Raw genomic sequence first — 16,337 nt, forward strand, 5'->3', positions numbered from 1 at the left:
GGCGGAGGCGGCCTCGCGCCGCTGTGAGCCGAGGCCCGGGCGGCGCGGGGGGCGGGGAGGCAGCGGGAGGAGGGGATGCGGAGGGCTCTCCGGCGGCGGCGAGCGGGCGAGAAGGGAGGAGCGGCGCGAGCGGCCGGAGCGGCGCAGGGCCCGAAGCGTGCATGGCGCGCCCTGAGCCGGGCTCCCGCGGGCCCCCCCGGAGCGCCTCCCGGGCGCCGCGGATCTCAGGCGGGCCCCTCTGGGCCGGCTGCTTCTGAGCCCCAGCCCTGGATCTCTGGATGCCTTACTCCTCGGGAGAAGCCTGCCTGCGTTGGGGCAGAACGGCGGCAGCGCTGCGCCGGATTCCGTCCTCCGCCTAGTCGTTCCGCACCGGCCGCGGTGGGCCCGCAGCCGGCGGCGAGGAGCTCGGGGCTTGCGAAGCGGGCGCGACAGCTCTCCGGGCCGGCAGGTCCCGGCCGGCCCCGCTCGGTTTGCGGGAAAGGGGGAGGCGAGAGGGGAAGGGCCGCACCGCAGGAGCCGGTCCCGGACCCGGACCCCGCCCCCTGCGCGGACGCACCGAAGGCTCGGCTCGGCTTTTGCCGGGGCCACGCTTCCACTCTCGCCGCGGGAGGTGGGGGATGCGGGCGACGGCCCCCCCGGGCTCCAGGACCCTCCCCCCCGGGGCTCCGGAGCTGTTGCTCCGCCCGCCGCCCCCTCCCCCGTCCTCTCCACCTCCCATCCCACCTCCCCACCCCTCGTAAGAAAATAATGCTGGCTGGCGCCCGCACCTCCCAGTCGCTCCCAGTCCGCTGCGAGGAAAGGGCACCCGCAGTGTCTCCTCGCCGGGACCCCCGCCGAGCCTCCCTCGCCGCCGCCGAGCCCCGAGAGCAGCTGGGCTCCGCTTAGGCGGAATCTGCGAGCGCCGCGCCCGGGCACTGCCGGTCCGGGGAGGCACCGCCCGCAAGGACACCGCTCCGTCCCGCCTCGTCCGCAACTCCGGCCCTCGTCGAGCTCGACGCGAGCCAGGATCCCGGACGTCTCTCCGCGTGCGGCGCAGCAGCAGCCCGACTAGTCCCCGCGACCCCTCCTCGGAGGCAACTCCATCTCGGACCTGGGACTTCTGACGAGGATCCTCAGCTACTTCTCACCTCGGGGCTGTGCCCTCCTCCTCCGCTCAGGACGGGGGTGCCAAGATGCCCCGCTGCGGCGCAGGGCCCCGGGCCGCCCTCGACGTGTGACCCTAGCCTGGTCCCCCTGCTCGGCCGTCCGCCCTCCCCTTGGAGACCCCCGGCCCGGCTTCCGGGGGAGGAGGAGGAAGGAGACTACGAGGCCGAGGGGGGGATGTCCAGCTCCAAAAGCGTGAGCCCCCCGGGCTACGCGGCGCAGAAGACTGCGGCGCCGGCGCCCCGGGGAGGCCCGGAACACCGCTCGGCGTGGGGCGAGGCCGATTCCCGCGCGAATGGCTACCCCCATGCCCCCGGGGGTTCTGCCCGCGGCTCCACCAAGAAACCCGGGGGGGCGGTGACCCCGCAGCAGCAGCAGCAGCAGCGCCTGGCCAGCCGCTGGCGCAGCGACGACGACGACGATCCTCCGCTGAGTGGCGACGATCCCCTGGCCGGGGGCTTCGGCTTCAGCTTCCGCTCCAAGTCCGCCTGGCAGGAGCGCGGCGGCGACGACTGCGGTCGCGGCAGCCGCCGGCAACGGCGGGGCGCGGCCGGCGGGGGCAGCACCCGGGCGCCCCCTGCGGGCGGCGGCGGCGGCTCGGCGGCGGCGGCTGCCTCGGCGGGCGGGACGGAGGTGCGCCCTCGCTCGGTGGAGGTGGGCCTGGAGGAGCGGCGGGGCAAGGGGCGCGCGGCCGACGAGCTGGAGGCCGGCGCCGTCGAGGGCGGCGAGGAGTCCGGGGATGGCGGTAGTTCGGCAGACTCGGGCTCGGGCGCGGGGCCCGGCGCGGTGCTGTCCCTGGGCGCCTGCTGCCTGGCGTTGCTGCAGATATTCCGCTCCAAGAAGTTCCCGTCGGACAAACTGGAGCGGCTGTACCAGCGCTACTTCTTCCGCCTGAACCAGAGCAGCCTCACCATGCTCATGGCCGTGCTGGTGCTCGTGTGCCTGGTCATGTTGGCCTTCCACGCGGCGCGGCCCCCGCTCCAGCTGCCCTACCTGGCCGTGCTGGCGGCCGCCGTGGGCGTCATCCTCATCATGGCTGTGCTCTGCAACCGCGCCGCCTTCCACCAGGACCACATGGGCCTGGCCTGCTATGCGCTCATCGCCGTGGTGCTGGCCGTCCAGGTGGTGGGCCTGCTGCTGCCGCAGCCGCGCAGCGCCTCTGAGGGCATCTGGTGGACCGTGTTCTTCATCTACACCATCTACACGCTGCTGCCCGTGCGCATGCGGGCCGCGGTGCTCAGCGGGGTGCTCCTGTCCGCCCTCCACCTGGTCATCGCCCTGCGCACCAACGCCCAGGACCAGTTCCTGCTCAAGCAGGTAGGGGCCCACCTGGCCACCGGGGCTGGATTGCAGGGCGGGCAGGCCTCAGCTTGACTCCAAAGAAAGGGATCCCACCCTCACCCTTTCGAATGGTGAAAAGAGCCAGAGAGACAGGGCTTGGCCATGTAGGCTGTTTGGGAGCTTCTTACCCCGCTCTGAGCCGCAGCGGCTTCGTTTACAAAAAGACTGCCCTTGTGTCGTTTGCAGTGTTCCTTGCCCCTTAGATAACGTATACTGAACTGTAGCCATCACTGTGGGAATGCAGTGAGGAAGGAAGGTTGGAGGAGAAAATGATAAGGAGTGTTTCCCATCTCCTCCTGAGCTTCTGTTCTTATATACAAAAGGCCTCTAACAAAACTGGCTGGACCCTCTAGCAACCACCCCCTCTTGAGTGCCACTGCTGCTTTGTTAATCCAGACCTGGATAGAGGGTTGGTGAGGGGACACCCTGCACCGCTTGCTCAGTGGTAAGGAGGAGATAGCATGAGCCTGCCACCTGTCTAAGTCTGGGGATTTGGAAGCTGGAGATATCCCTGAACTTGCAGGAGGACTGACAAGTTTGTTTCACTTAGCAAAGTGCCCCAAGCCAAAAAGCTGCCCTTAGCTAAAGTGGGAAGGAGCCTCTGAGATGTGTGTGGTGGCAATTCCCCTTCCGGCCTGAGCAGAAAGCTGTTGTTGAACATCATGACCCCTTCAAGTGGGTGCCCCTGGTCATTGCTTGTGGTAGGGACATTTTATCCCTGCTGGGATTTGTTGGCTGAGCCTAGAACTGTAGGTTCAGGAAGAAATACAACTTTTGCCTGGTTAACTGGTGACTCTCTTAAAGGCTTCTGGGAGAGGGGCATGTTGGCCATCCTGACCTCAGGGTGAGAGGAGCCCCCTGACATCCATACCATATCTCCCTTTAGTGTCCTGTGGTCTGGTTTCCTGGTCCTCATCCATGATTGCTTCTGAACCTGCTTGTTTGCATGCTGCTCCACTGTGAGAGTCCACTGGGCCCTTGCTACAGGCAAGTCTCTTCACCTTGGACCCCAGTGCACACATCCCCCCACTGGTGTCTGCCTTCTCGAATAGAACCTCTTAAGGGTTTTCCATTGTCATTGCTTTCCTCCATGTCTCCTCTTCTAGTGCCTTCCCTTAGACTTTTATCCTCTTGAGTACCGCATCTTTCTTGAGTTGCTCTCCTGTGCCCCCTGGCTTCCTGGACACAGTATTCTCCCATAGGGAATAGCACTGTTATGGGTTTCAGGGCTCTGGGCTCTAGCTGAACCTGCAAGGTGCTCTGTGACTGGGAGGGAGGGGACACACAAGCTCTCTGGGCCTTTGCTACCTTTTCTAGAGAATGAGAGGATTGTTTATGTCCCTTCCACTTCTAACATTCTCTGCCCCAAGCCGTACCCCTACAAGGAACCTTCTCCTTCCATTCCAACCACACTGGTCTCTTGGTCTTCTGCATGATTAACAATAGAGTCAGAGGCACAGAGTGGAGCACTTATTCATTCTCCAGTGTCCACTGGTCTTGCTGTCTGTCCAGTGTAACCTCCATGGATGCACAAATCCCAAGGTATATGTGTTTTTCCTCCTCCATTCTCTCACCCTTACCTAGCACAGTGCAGAGTACTTAGTAGGAATTTAATCACTGCTTGCCAGTATAGTTGGGGTCCAGTGAGTGGAGTAGGTGGGGCTGTTGATGCTAAGTTAAAAGTTTTTTTCTGATCTGAGATCAGAAGAAAAAAAAATATTTAGAGACTAGCTTTGAAGAAGCCTTTTGAGAGGTGGTGGTTTAAAAGTTACTACCATTGTCAGTGCTTATAAAAGCCCCAACTCTTTTGACCCGAGGACTCGTGCTTTCAGGCGGTTGTTGTATCTTTGGGGACTGCTCCTGACTTGGGTGGATGTAGCTTTTCTGTAGAGGAAGGGGCATGTCATCCATGTGGAGATTTTCAGGATAATTCAGGGTATTTTGTGAACCAAACTTGGGACACAAGGTCTGTTTACAGCTATAGGTATGGTTTCTCCTGAGGGAGGTTGGAGTCAGATCCCAGGAAAGGGGTGCTGAACCTGGGGGACCCCAGTTCCACCTTAGCATGAAAATACCATTGCAGCAACAGATTGTCTGTCTGACTGACTTCCCCTTCTGGTTCCTTAGGCAAATCCCTCTCCCTTCTCTCCCCACCCCCACTGGCTCCTGCCCTGTTCTTCTTTTACCCATTTTGGTCTTTAGACCTTTGCAAGGCTGTAGGATTTTGGGTGGATTTACACTTACTTTATATGATCTGCTCTGAGTGGTGCAGAGCTTGTTATGAGTGGTTCAAGACAAGGGAATGCAAACATTTCCTCTATTTGGCTTCAGAGAAAACTGTATCTTTTTTTGTTTGTACTTGATTTACCCTTTTGATTATGCTTCATATAAAATTTGTCTTTCTTGAGCAAACCCTGCTGGCTGGTGGGGGAAGTCCAGCATCAACCTCTGCCTCAGGTTACTCCAGAGCAGCAGGCGTGTGAGAGTGGTTTGGATTAGATGCCTTGTTCTTTTCTTTGATGAGACACATGTCCAGGGAAATGGGTGGCAATGAGCAGTTCCTATGTTGGGGCTTTGGGAATTCTCCATTTGGTGGCTTGGGCACATAGTAGGCCCTCAGTAAACTGGACTGGCATTTCTTCACTGCTCCTCTTGCAAGGCTGGACCCCTCCCCGTTTGCTCAGGTCCTCAACATCATTATCTGACCTGTGTATTTTATTCTTCTTCAGCCTCTCTTATGTGTGGGGCTCTGCCCTTGGCTCCAATTAGGAGAAGCGTTTGGTTTCTTAACCAGTGGCTCCTGACAGTTTTGACTCAAGGGAGGAACAGGACACAAGGTGCCACAGTCCCTCTTGGTAGGATGGTGTTTCTTCCCTTCTCTGTCCCTCTGGCTCTGTCCCTAGTGTTTGTCACCCTCCCCCTCGGCTCCTTCTCTCTCTCTGCCTGCTCCTTTCCTCTCTGACTTCCTTTCTCTTCCCTCTCCCTCTGATCCCTGTTACTGTCTGCCCACCTCACCTCTCTGCTGCCTTCCTGCAGGCTCTGCTTTCCCATCTCTCTCTCCCCATTCGAGGCCTCTCAGCCTCTTCTGTGCTCTTGTCTCACTGTCGTCTTCTGTCTCCTCGCTGGGGTATAGTAGGAGCGTCACGGGGTTGTTTTTTTCCTCCTCCTTTGCCTGTTAGAAGTCCCTCTGCTACACCCATACCATAAATAACACTGGAGCATCTGCCAAACACATTCCTCACTTGTGTTAATAGGCTGCAATGATGCCGGAGCCTGTTGCCATGGCAACCTCATTTTTGTTTGACTGTATCCCACTCTGCTACATAAAGCTTCTGCACGCACTCACACAAAAACAAGCATGCTCACACAACTATTACATATGCTTAGCTATTAACGATTATTTTGGAGAAGGCATCGTTGTGTCCTGTGGGGGCGGGATGGTCATTTGCACTCCAGGAGATGAGCAGCTTTATGGTCTGGCGTGACTGTAGGTGATAATGGATGGAAGAGCTCTTTGAAAAGTGGAGAGTCCTGTTCAAATATGGGATATTATTATTATGCATCCACATTCAACCTTCCTGATATGGTTTCTGAGGAGAAGATTCTGACCCCACGTGGATCCCCATGAGCTTGGGGGAGCCGCTAGGGGTTTTCCCTGCAGTGTGGGACAGCCCATCTCCCACCCCACCCTGTCTTTCCTCAGCTTCTTAGGCGCTTCCCCCTCCCCCTTGCAGAGGCACTCTGATTTCCTGCATTTCTTCTTTTGTGCTTGTTTGAACCTACAACTGTCGCCAGTTGTTCCAGTGATCAGAAAGACACAGGCGCTGTGTGGGTGAAATTCTATGACTGTGAGCACGTGTGTCTGTAGCGAGGAGGCAAGTGAGGGGTGGGGGTAGGGATATGGACCAAGATTCGAGGCTGTGGCTGTTCAGGGGTGCATGTGTGTATGTGAGCATGTGCACATCTGTCTATCTGGTATGAGGCTGACCCAGGTGGTGGACGTGGGCCTGGGAAGTCTTTGTGTTAACTTTGAAAGATCATGGCAGCCTGTCCTATTTATTCTTGGCTGGTACTTGGCTTCCCCTGGCCATTTGCTTTTCTGGTCCTGGGTCTTGATGGTTCTTCAGACCTTGACCTCTGGCTTCCCAGGGAAGTACCTGGGGCTCTTCTGACTCCATGGAGTCCCTCTCTTCTCTTTCAAGAACCTTTCCTGCTACCCACCTGCTTAGCAGCCCAGCCCAGTAAGCCCTGCTGAAGAGCTGCCACCTTGCTCTGGAACTTGGCCCAGAGGCCTGTCTGGTGGCTCACTCTGACTGCCCAATGTGAGACGCTGGGTAGACTGGAGAAAGATACTTTCACCCACAGGCCTGGGTATCGTCTGCCACCAATTACTTCCCCTATCATCTGCATTTCTGGATAGGAGAAATTTGGTGGCAGTGAACTTCAGCAGCAGGCTTAACTCCAGCGCAGCAGCAAGCTGGGGTTGGGGGCTGGCTTTGGGTTTGGAGTGGAGGAGGGTCTGCTTCTCTTACCTCAAGGCTGACTGTATTTGCCGATTATATTTATTGATTGTTTATTAGATCGCTTCTTTCTCCCAGAAGCTAGGAGGGGATATTTGCGGGGAGCAGAAGTGGCTGGGGTGGGGGTCATCTTCTAGATCCCTAGAGTGCCTTCATCCCTGAGGGAAGACTTCAGGAATGGCGGAGACTCAGCGGAGGAGCACAGTGCCCAGCTGCTGTATTTGTGGGAATGTACACTGTTAATAATTCAATCTCAGTGTTCATCTGCAACAGGAGTGTGAGGTCTGTGTGCTGTGGGAGCACAGAACAGTGTGTTCGTGTTTGTCTTTAATGAGGACGTGGATGATGCGTTAAACCCCATCAACCTCACAGAGAGTTTCAAAATCAGTGTTCAAGGCTTGGACAGGAACTCTCCTGTGCATTCAAGCTCTGGCCATGAGTCCCTCTGTCCGAGGGTGTGGCTGGAGCACACGAAGGATGGTGGCCCATGCTCGGGCCAGGCCTCCTCTCCCACAAGAGGTGTGAATGGAACTGCCACCTTGGTCCTCACCAAACAGGGACCCGAGGAGGGAGCCTCCCGTGATGGCACAACCTCTTGCTGAGTGCCTCCTGTCCATGGCTGCCTGCCTGCTACTTCAGTTCACTTTATCTTGGTGGTGGGTGCAACCTGCTGTCATGTGTTTCCCAGGAGTGTAGCCTGCGTTGAGAATGAAAAGTTTGCTCTGTGGGCTTCAACATGATGGTGCCCGTAAGTCCCTTGGATATAGTTACATAAGTGAGGCCCTAGCATCCTTCTCTCATCCGTGCTTATCGGATGAGGGTAGCTGGCTCATGGAAGGCAGGATCAGCATTCATTCTCCCAAACACAAAATTGCAAAATTGGAAAGCCCTGCTTTTTTTTTTTTTTCCCCCTTCTTAAGGCAATATCCAAATGTAGGACAGGGAAGATCTCCTTTTACAGCATTGTGAAGAAAGTCTGGGGGTTTCTGGTTAGCGGACAGTGAGCTTAATGTGAGCCCGCATTTTGGAATGGCTGTTAGAAAAGGCCCACAGGATCTTGGTTAGGTTTATAGCCTTATCCAGTTCATCAGAGGATTGAGGCCTGGTCTGAAATACAATGGCCTCCGATTCTAGACTTCAAAGGAGAGTGACCAGTTTTGTAAGGGGAGGGGAAACTTCTGAGAGAGCATTTGAGAGAATGGAGGATATTTAGCTGGGGGAAAAGCAGACCGTATCAGGTAAGAAAACCTAACGCGAAGGGCAAGGTGTTATTGCTGGGATCCCTGTTTTCAGATATTAGAAGAGGGGCTACATTATTTTCTGTTGCTCCCAAGGGTAGGCTTGTGGCAGATGGGCGGAAGTAGTAGACAGGTCTCAGCTCGAGGTAGATGACACCTTTCTAGCCATTGGGGTTGTGGCAGCCAAATCTGGTGCCTCCTGGGTAGCCAGCTCTCCATCAGTGGAGGTGTTCAAGTGGAGGCTAGATGGCCACCTCCTTGGCTTGTTACTGAGGAAATTGACTGCTTGGTGAAAGTTTGGATGGGTCACTGACTGCATCATTGATTCTTAACCTTGGCTTCTAATAATCACCTGGGAAGTTTTTGAAGAATGCAGACACAGGCCCCACTGGGAAGGTACAACTTCCGAACGTCTAGGGTGGGGCCCAGGAATGGATCTCTATTTAAAACAACTTGGAGCTGGTTTTCAAAGCTCCCCGGGTGATTTTGGTGACCAGCTCTTAGGTTTGGGATCATTGGCCAAGAAGACTGCTCAGGTTACACCTAAGCCCGGAATTCTGTGGGTCAGTGTCTTGCAATAGAGTGTCAAGACCTCCTAAAGTCCTCCAGGGTGTCCTCTTATCATGCCCATCTCAGCCCCTGTTTAAAAGAAGCACAATGAGTGCATACATGCAGACTTGTTGGGAGGCATCCAGGTGGGGCTGGTGAGTGTGCACTGATGCACAGATGCAGATCTGGAAGGTGATTGGGTCATAGTGGTGGTGGTAAAACAGGATCAGAGGGGTGCTCAGCCCTGGACTCTCTCTTGCCCCCTCGCCCCAGTCCCCCCTTCCTTTTTGAGGCAAAACAATCTGTGGCTCACCTTTTGAAGGGGAGGTTAGTAGAAAGATGGGCCTAGGTTTGACTTCTGGTTTATTCATTCATTTGTCTGGTGAGTGGATATGAAAACCACTGAAGACATCCCAGATCTAGAAGGGATGGTATAGAGTGTGGAGAATGAGGAAGTCAGGGAGTGGAGGAACAAGACAGGAGATAGGGAAGAATTCCTATCTTCTTCTAAGGGGAGTGTGCCTTAAAGAAAGGAAGAGAAGATTGGAACTGTGAGTATGAAGAGGGGAGGGACTTGGAAGTGGGGGCAGGGCTGTTCTCTGGGAACAATGAGATATGGTCACAAGAGAAAGGGCGGGGTAGGTTAGACAAACAAGCACAAGCAGACAGTAGAGGCTTTATTCTTTAGGCCAGCCTCATGTGTCAGTGTGAAACTGTAATAGGCCCCCTCTCCCTGCCCACTGCCTCTTGCTCTGGTCGGGTTATGAGCTGCTGCATCTGGGCTTGTGGCCTCCTGACCTCACACTTCCATGGTCCCCTCTCCCTTCCCCTTCAGGGCTCCCTGGGCTTTATCACAGAACTCACTGTGGTCCCACTTGGGTTTTGGAGGAAATCCTGAGGGACCCAGTGCCTCACCTCCATCAGTGCTCAGCACACAGTAGGTGCTCAGTGAGGGTTTGAATGAACAAGCTAATGAATGAATGGGTGGTGGGGTGGGTGGACGTCTGCACGCAGACGCTAAGCTCTGCCGAAGTGCTAGACCAACACCTCCACAGAAGGAAGCGACGCAGCTCGGCTTGGAAGCCTATTTTGGTGGGTTGTAATCCTAAACTCTGAGCAGGGCTTCCAAAATCCCTCCTGCTGCAATTTAAAATGTGTGCCTTCTTAGAAACAGAGAGCTGTTGCCTGGCACTGCTGATACTATATCACTTCACAGATTTGAAAACCATCATTAAGTCGTTCTTTCAGCCTTCTCCCTATTTGTTCAGATAATAATCATTTATTAGGTGCCTACCTTACACTAGGCACTGTGCTAGGCCATGGGGTTGCAAAGATGATGGGTTGTGGCTCTGAGGACCGCCTTCAGCCCAGGCTCTCCCACTAAATGTGCCCGTTGGAGGGCTGTTCGTAGTTGTCTCACATATAGTAGTCCCTCCTTATCCGAGGGGGGTACAACCCAAGACCCCCAGTGGATGCCTAAAATCACGGATGGTACCAAACCCTACATAACACTATCTTCTTCTCCTGTATATCTATACTTGTGATAAAGTTTATAAGTTAGTCATAGTAAGAGATTAACAATAATTAATAATAAAATAGAACAGTTTTGACGATATACTGTTCACAGTTTCCGATGGAAGATTCGTTCTTACCATAGATCTTAACAATCTCAGCATACGATTTTTTTCTTTCCTTATTGATAACTTTTACATTTTCCCTTAAAGAAAGCACTTTAGGGTCTGGGCACAGTGGGACCAGGCAAAGTGGCTCATGCCTGTAATCCCAGCACTTTGGGGGACTGAGGTGGGAGGATTGCTTAAGTCCAGGAGTTTGAGACCAGCTTGGGCAACACAGTGAGACTCCGTCTCTACAAAAATTTTTTTAAAAAGGTTAGTCAGGTGTGGTGGAACGCATCTATAGTCCTAGCTATCTGGAAGGCTGAGTTGGAAGGATCTCTTGAGCCTGGGAGGTCAAGGCTGCAGAGAACTGTGGTCATGCCACTGTACTCCAGTATGGGTGGCAAAGTGAGAGATCCTGTCTCAAAAAAATAAAAAAGAAAGGAAGAAAGTGCTTTAGAGCATCTCTTTGACATATTCAAACTGCCAGCATCACTACGCTTGCACTTTGAGGACATTATTAAGTAAAACAAGGGTTCCTTAAGCACTGCAGTACTGTGACAGTTGATCTGATAACTGAGCCGGCTATGGGGTGGGGGTAGGTAACACGCACAGCGTGGATCTGCTGGACAAAGGGATATTCATGTCCTGGGCAGGACGAAGCAGGACAGGGAGGTTTCATCACACTACTCAGAATGGTGCACAGTTTAAAAGTTAGAAATTACTTATGTTTGGAATTTTCCAGTGAATATTTTCAGACCATGGTTGACCGTGGGTAACTGAAACCGCGGAAAGCAAAACTGAGGTTAGAGGGGGACTGTTTTACACATATACGGTCTGTGTCAAATAGATTTAGGAAATACTGGGTTAAACAGAATTCTTGGACATTAAAGCTTTTAATATGTAATGGGTATAAGAACTTGCCAAGAGGGGGATATGGCATGAAGCCTTTTTCAAACACATTTGACTCCAGCACCATTTTCCGAAGGAACCTATTGTGGGGAGGGCATTAGTGTTTGTTGGGACAAACTTTAGGACGCACTTCTTCAAGGGCTGGGAGGAGCCTTGAAGTTTCTCAAAATCTAGCCCCTTGCCTCTGGGCCAGGCCTACCCGAAGGCATCTAGATGGTTTTTTTTTTTTTTTTTTTTTGGTGGCTTTCCTCCCTCAGGAAGGAGATTGCTTAGACTGCATTGGCCTGCTGCCTGCTTTCAAGTCTCATTCTCCATCTGGGTCAGAAATCCTTTATAAAATAAACTGAGGGGGCTGGCAGGGACCAGGGGAATGCCTCCTTTATTTTGCATCAGTTTCTTTTAGGAGTTTTCTGCTGTTGTTATGCATCAGAACAGGTTGGGTCTGCACAATGACCCTTGGTGGGCTTGGGGTCCCTTGAATGTCTTTCTGGAACTTTTTCTTAGCAAGGCACTGAGTGCGTGGCTGCCCATGGGGAAGTAGTGTTAGACCATTCCAGATCAGTCTTCCCCAAATGTTTCTTTCCCATCCCCACTCTCCAAAAGGAGGAAGCTCATAAAGCATATTGATGATAACCTATAGCCTATATTAAGTCTTTACTGCAAACCTGGCACTGGGCTAATCCCTTCCATGCATGACCTCATCTAATCTTCATGTCATCCTTATGAGGAAGACATTTTGTATCCCCATTTTTTTAATTCTACACCACTGCAGAAACTGGGATAAGAGAAGGTAAGTAACTTCCCCAAGGTCACACAGCAAACTTGTAACAGATGGTTCAGCACCCTGCCCATATCCCCTGGGCATGTACCTTTCACTCATACCAGCCAGACTTCCAGCTCCTAGCACCTGAGCGCTTTCGCTGGCCTTAAACCTTGGGGCCTGCGGATAGGGTAGTTCAGAAGTGCCAGGGAGTTACCCCGAGAGCAGCCTTCAACCAGTGGCTGTTTGGCACTGGCAGACAAACGCCCCAGCTCGTTTGACCTCGGGGTTGGGGGAATCCTATTCTGAGGCTGGTGTTCTGCATCGTGTCCTAGAACTGTCTGGAAGGATTAATCTCTAATGGCTCACAGTGGTTACAGGCTTTTGATAACACTCTTCTTTTTGGGGGCTTTCTTTCCTTCCTTTCTCATTTCTCACTCCCCTCCTCCCCTCCTAATGTTTCCCGGGCTCACCTCCCAGAAAAGTCTCTTGTACTCAAATCCTTGTCTCAGGGGCTTTTTTCTAGGGGAATCCAAACAGAAAGTGGAGAAGCCTGCATCCTAACCCGGGTCTGACTTGAACACCAGCGGGGTGGGGAGGCTGCTTACTAAGAACGAAAATGCATAAAGTGCAGACCTCCATGGCAGAGTTGGATCCCTGGCCCTGTCTTGGGCCTCTCTCTTCCATTTGATAGCATGTGCTTATCAACAGCTGATTGATTGCTGGACTTGAGGAATGATATGAAATTTAAAAGACAGTTTTTACTTTATTTTTAAATTTATTATTATTATTATTATTATTATTATTATTATTGAGATGGAGTCTCGCTCTGTCACCCAGGCTGGAGTGCAGTGGCATGATCTTGGCTCACTGCAACCTCTGCCTCCTGAGTTCAAGCAATTCTCCTGCTTCAACCTCCCAAGTAGCTGGGACTACAGGCATGCCCCACCATGGCTGGCTAATTTTTGTATTTTTAGTAGAGAAGGGGTTTTGCCATGTTGGCCAGGCTGGTCTTGAACTCCTGACCTCAGGTCATCTGCCCGCCTTGGCTTCCCAAAGTGTTGGGATTACAGGCATGAGCCACCATGCCCAGCCAAAAGACAGTTTTTTTAAAAGATAAATTACTTTTTTTAAATTTTTGCTTTGAGACAAGGTCTTACTCTGTTGCGCAGGCTAGAGTATAGTGGTGTGATCTTGGCTTATTGCAACCTCTGCTTCTGGGGCTCAAGCAATCCTCCCACCTCAGCCTCCCAAGTAGCTGGGACCACAGGTGCACAACACTATGCCCAGCCATTTTTGGCAATTTTTAAAATAAAAATGGGGTCTTGGCCAGGTATGGTGGCTCATGCCTGAAATGCCAACACTTTGGGAGGCTGAGGCGGGCATATCACAAGGTCAGGAGATGGAGACCATCCTGGCTAACACAATGAAACCCCGTCTCTACTAAAAATACAAAAAATTAGCCAGATGTGGTGGCACGTACCTGTAGTCCCAGCTACTCGGGAGGCTGAGGCAGGAGAATCGCTTGAACCCAGGAAGTGGAGGTTGTAGTGAGCTGAGATTGTACCACTGCACTCCAGCCCGGGCAACAGAGCAAGACTCCATCTCAGAAAAATATTAAAAAAAAAAAAAAAAAAAAAAAAGGGGATCTTGCCACGTTGCCCAGGCTGGTCTTGAACTCCTGAGTTCAATCTATGCACCTGCATTGGCCTCCCAAAGTGCTCAGATTATAGGTGTGAGCCACCACGCCCAGCTGAATTTTTACTTCTTAAAAATGTGTGGCTTTCTGGGCCCTTCTTCATTTATACTCTGACCTGTCTTCAGGTTCCTAAGCTGCTGTTGTAAGGTGGCAGCAGAACTTGTGGTCTTAAAAAAAAGGTTTTCTGAGTATGAGAAACAAGGACCCTTGATTTGGGGCATTTCATGCAGGTTCTGAAAGAAGTTATGTGCTGACTAAAGGGTCTGCCAGCTTCCTGGAGAGGCTGTGACATCTCTCAGTCAGTGGAGGACTCGGTCATTGGTTAAATCTTCTTCTACTGAAGTCTGCAGGGACCTCGTCTGTGGAGGCAGTCTCTCTTCAGCATTTCTCTAGTTTTGGCACTACTACAATGAAACCAGCCCAGACCACCGTGCTCAAGCATCTAAAGCTCAGCTGAGTTCAATTCAGTGCTCCCTTACATATTTATTTATTTTTTTGGGACAGGGTCTTGCCTGTTGCCCAGGCTGGAGTGCAGTGGTGCAATCACGGCTCTTTGCAGCCTTGACCTCTTCAGGTGATTCTTCCATCTCAGCCTCCCAAGTAGCTGGGACTACAGGCATGTGCCACCAGGCCCAGCTAATTTTTGTATTTTTTGTAGAGATGGAGTCTTACTATGTTGCCCAGGCTGGTCTTAAACTCCTAGCCTCAATCAGTCTGCCTACCCTGGACTCCCAAAGTCCTGGGATTACAGGTGTGAACTACTGCGCCCAGCCTCAGTACTCACTTATTAAGCTCTTACTGTGCGTGACATATACCCAAAGGAGTGAAACATGGCCCTTGCCAGAGAGGGGATTGTCACATATTAGCGGGAGTCCTAGGCCCAGGTCCTCTTGAGGGTCCCTGTGTCATCCTGCATGGTCTGTTAGGGTTAGGGTTAGGGTGGGTGTATGAGTGATGGAGCGAGGAAGGGGAAAGTAGGGCTATAGACCAGAGATTTCTTATCCTGGGTGCACCTTTGAATCCCCTGGGGAGTTTTAAAACTATACCTTAACAAGGCCCACCCCAGATTATTTATATTTAACTCTTGGGATGAGGCTTGGGCATTCCTAGGGTTGAGACCTGGACTAGACAGTGGCTCAAATACCAGCCAAAAGGCTCAAATACCTTTATATTTAATTAGCATTTTTTAAGTGACAAAGGACTTGTTTATGTGTGATCTCGTTTGCTTCTCATGGCAGCTCTGACGAGGTGACGTGTTAAAACGAGATAACCATTGGCTTTGGGGCCTGGAGGCCCAGAAGACAGCAGCCCTGACTGTGTAATCCTGGTGGAGTGGCCCTAACCTCTTTTTTTTTTTTTTTTTGAGACAGAGTGTATCTCCCAGGCTGGAGTGCATGGAGCTATTTAGGCTCACTGCAAGCTCCGCCTCCCAGGTTCACGCCATCCTCCTGCCTCAGCCTCCCAAGTAGCTGGGACTACAGGCGCCCGCCACCACACCCAGCTAATTTTTTGTGTTTTTGGTAAAGACAGGGTTTCACCGTGTTAGCCAGGATGGTCTCAATCTCCTGACCTCGTGATCTGCCCACCTCGGCCTCCCAAAGTGCTGGGATTACAGGCGTGAGCCACTGCACCTGGCCCTGCCCTGACCTCTTTTCAGTCCTTTTTCTCTCCTGTATACACTGGGGGAGATAGATTCCTGATTGACTGGATCTGTTCCTGGGCGCCCCAACTTAATGCAGGTGAGAGCACTCTGTAAGCTGTGAGGCGGGTTACAGACGTATGATGCCGACGTGGTTTTGGAGAGGAGTAAATAAGAGGCTCAAAGAGGTGAACTGACCCCATTCAGGTTACATTGCTAGTTAGTTAACTTTGGAGCTGCTGTGCAAATTCAGATCTCTGACTCCAAACCCAGTGCTCTTTTCAGAGGTAGGGCAGTGCTAGGTCCTCCCTGTGGTGCTTTCAGAAGCTGTGTGGAGGGCCCAGCTGCTCTCAGGCAGTTGTCTCCGTTTGGTTTCGGAATGCGTGGCTTTTTATTTGTAACGGCCTTCCTTTCCCCATGGTGTCTGGTTCAGATGGGCATTAAATGGATTATCATTTCCTGAGCTGTCATTGGTGCTGTGCTGAAGTGTTTGTTTAGGGGGCAGCTGGGATCAACTGTTTACCTATGAAGAGCTCCTGAGTGGTTTTATGGATGACTGAGTAGGGACTGAGACCCAGAAGAGGTATCAGAAGTGATGTTACGACTGCTCACCTCTGGGGTGAGGCTGCTGCACAGCCTGTCTTCTGGTGGCATAAGTGAGACGGGGAGGGAAGGGAGGAGCCTGCTGGGGACCCATCAGGATCACCTCTTGGTACAGCCCTGGAAGTCGGACCCGGGGTCTCTCTGTTGAGTAGCATTCAGTAGATAGAGCTTAGTGCTTACTAGAGCGTTTCTAGGGTGTCTCTAAAGCCCAGTTCCCCGGCACCATCAACACCCTAAGAGATACCCCAGTATCCTTGAGCTGTGCTTCAGATTCAGTTCTGTTCCTGTCACTCTTCTTAAGAAAGCTAAAGGAAAAT

At 52.6% G+C, this 16,337-nt stretch overlaps 1 protein-coding gene across 1 annotated transcript in view; it reads left to right on the forward strand.

The window, feature by feature from the left end:
- Positions 1-772: 772 nt before the first annotated feature.
- Positions 773-16,337, forward strand: part of ADCY5 (adenylate cyclase 5) — a 164,562-nt gene continuing 148,997 nt past the window's right edge. The window contains exon 1 of the mRNA XM_015130012.3: positions 773-2,460. Within this exon, the coding sequence (XP_014985498.1) occupies positions 1,321-2,460 (1,140 nt within the window). The 5' untranslated portion in view covers positions 773-1,320. The remainder of the gene's footprint in view (positions 2,461-16,337) is intronic.

Source organism: Macaca mulatta, chromosome 2, assembly GCF_049350105.2.
Source record: "Macaca mulatta isolate MMU2019108-1 chromosome 2, T2T-MMU8v2.0, whole genome shotgun sequence".
Lineage (NCBI taxonomy): Eukaryota > Metazoa > Chordata > Mammalia > Primates > Cercopithecidae > Macaca > Macaca mulatta.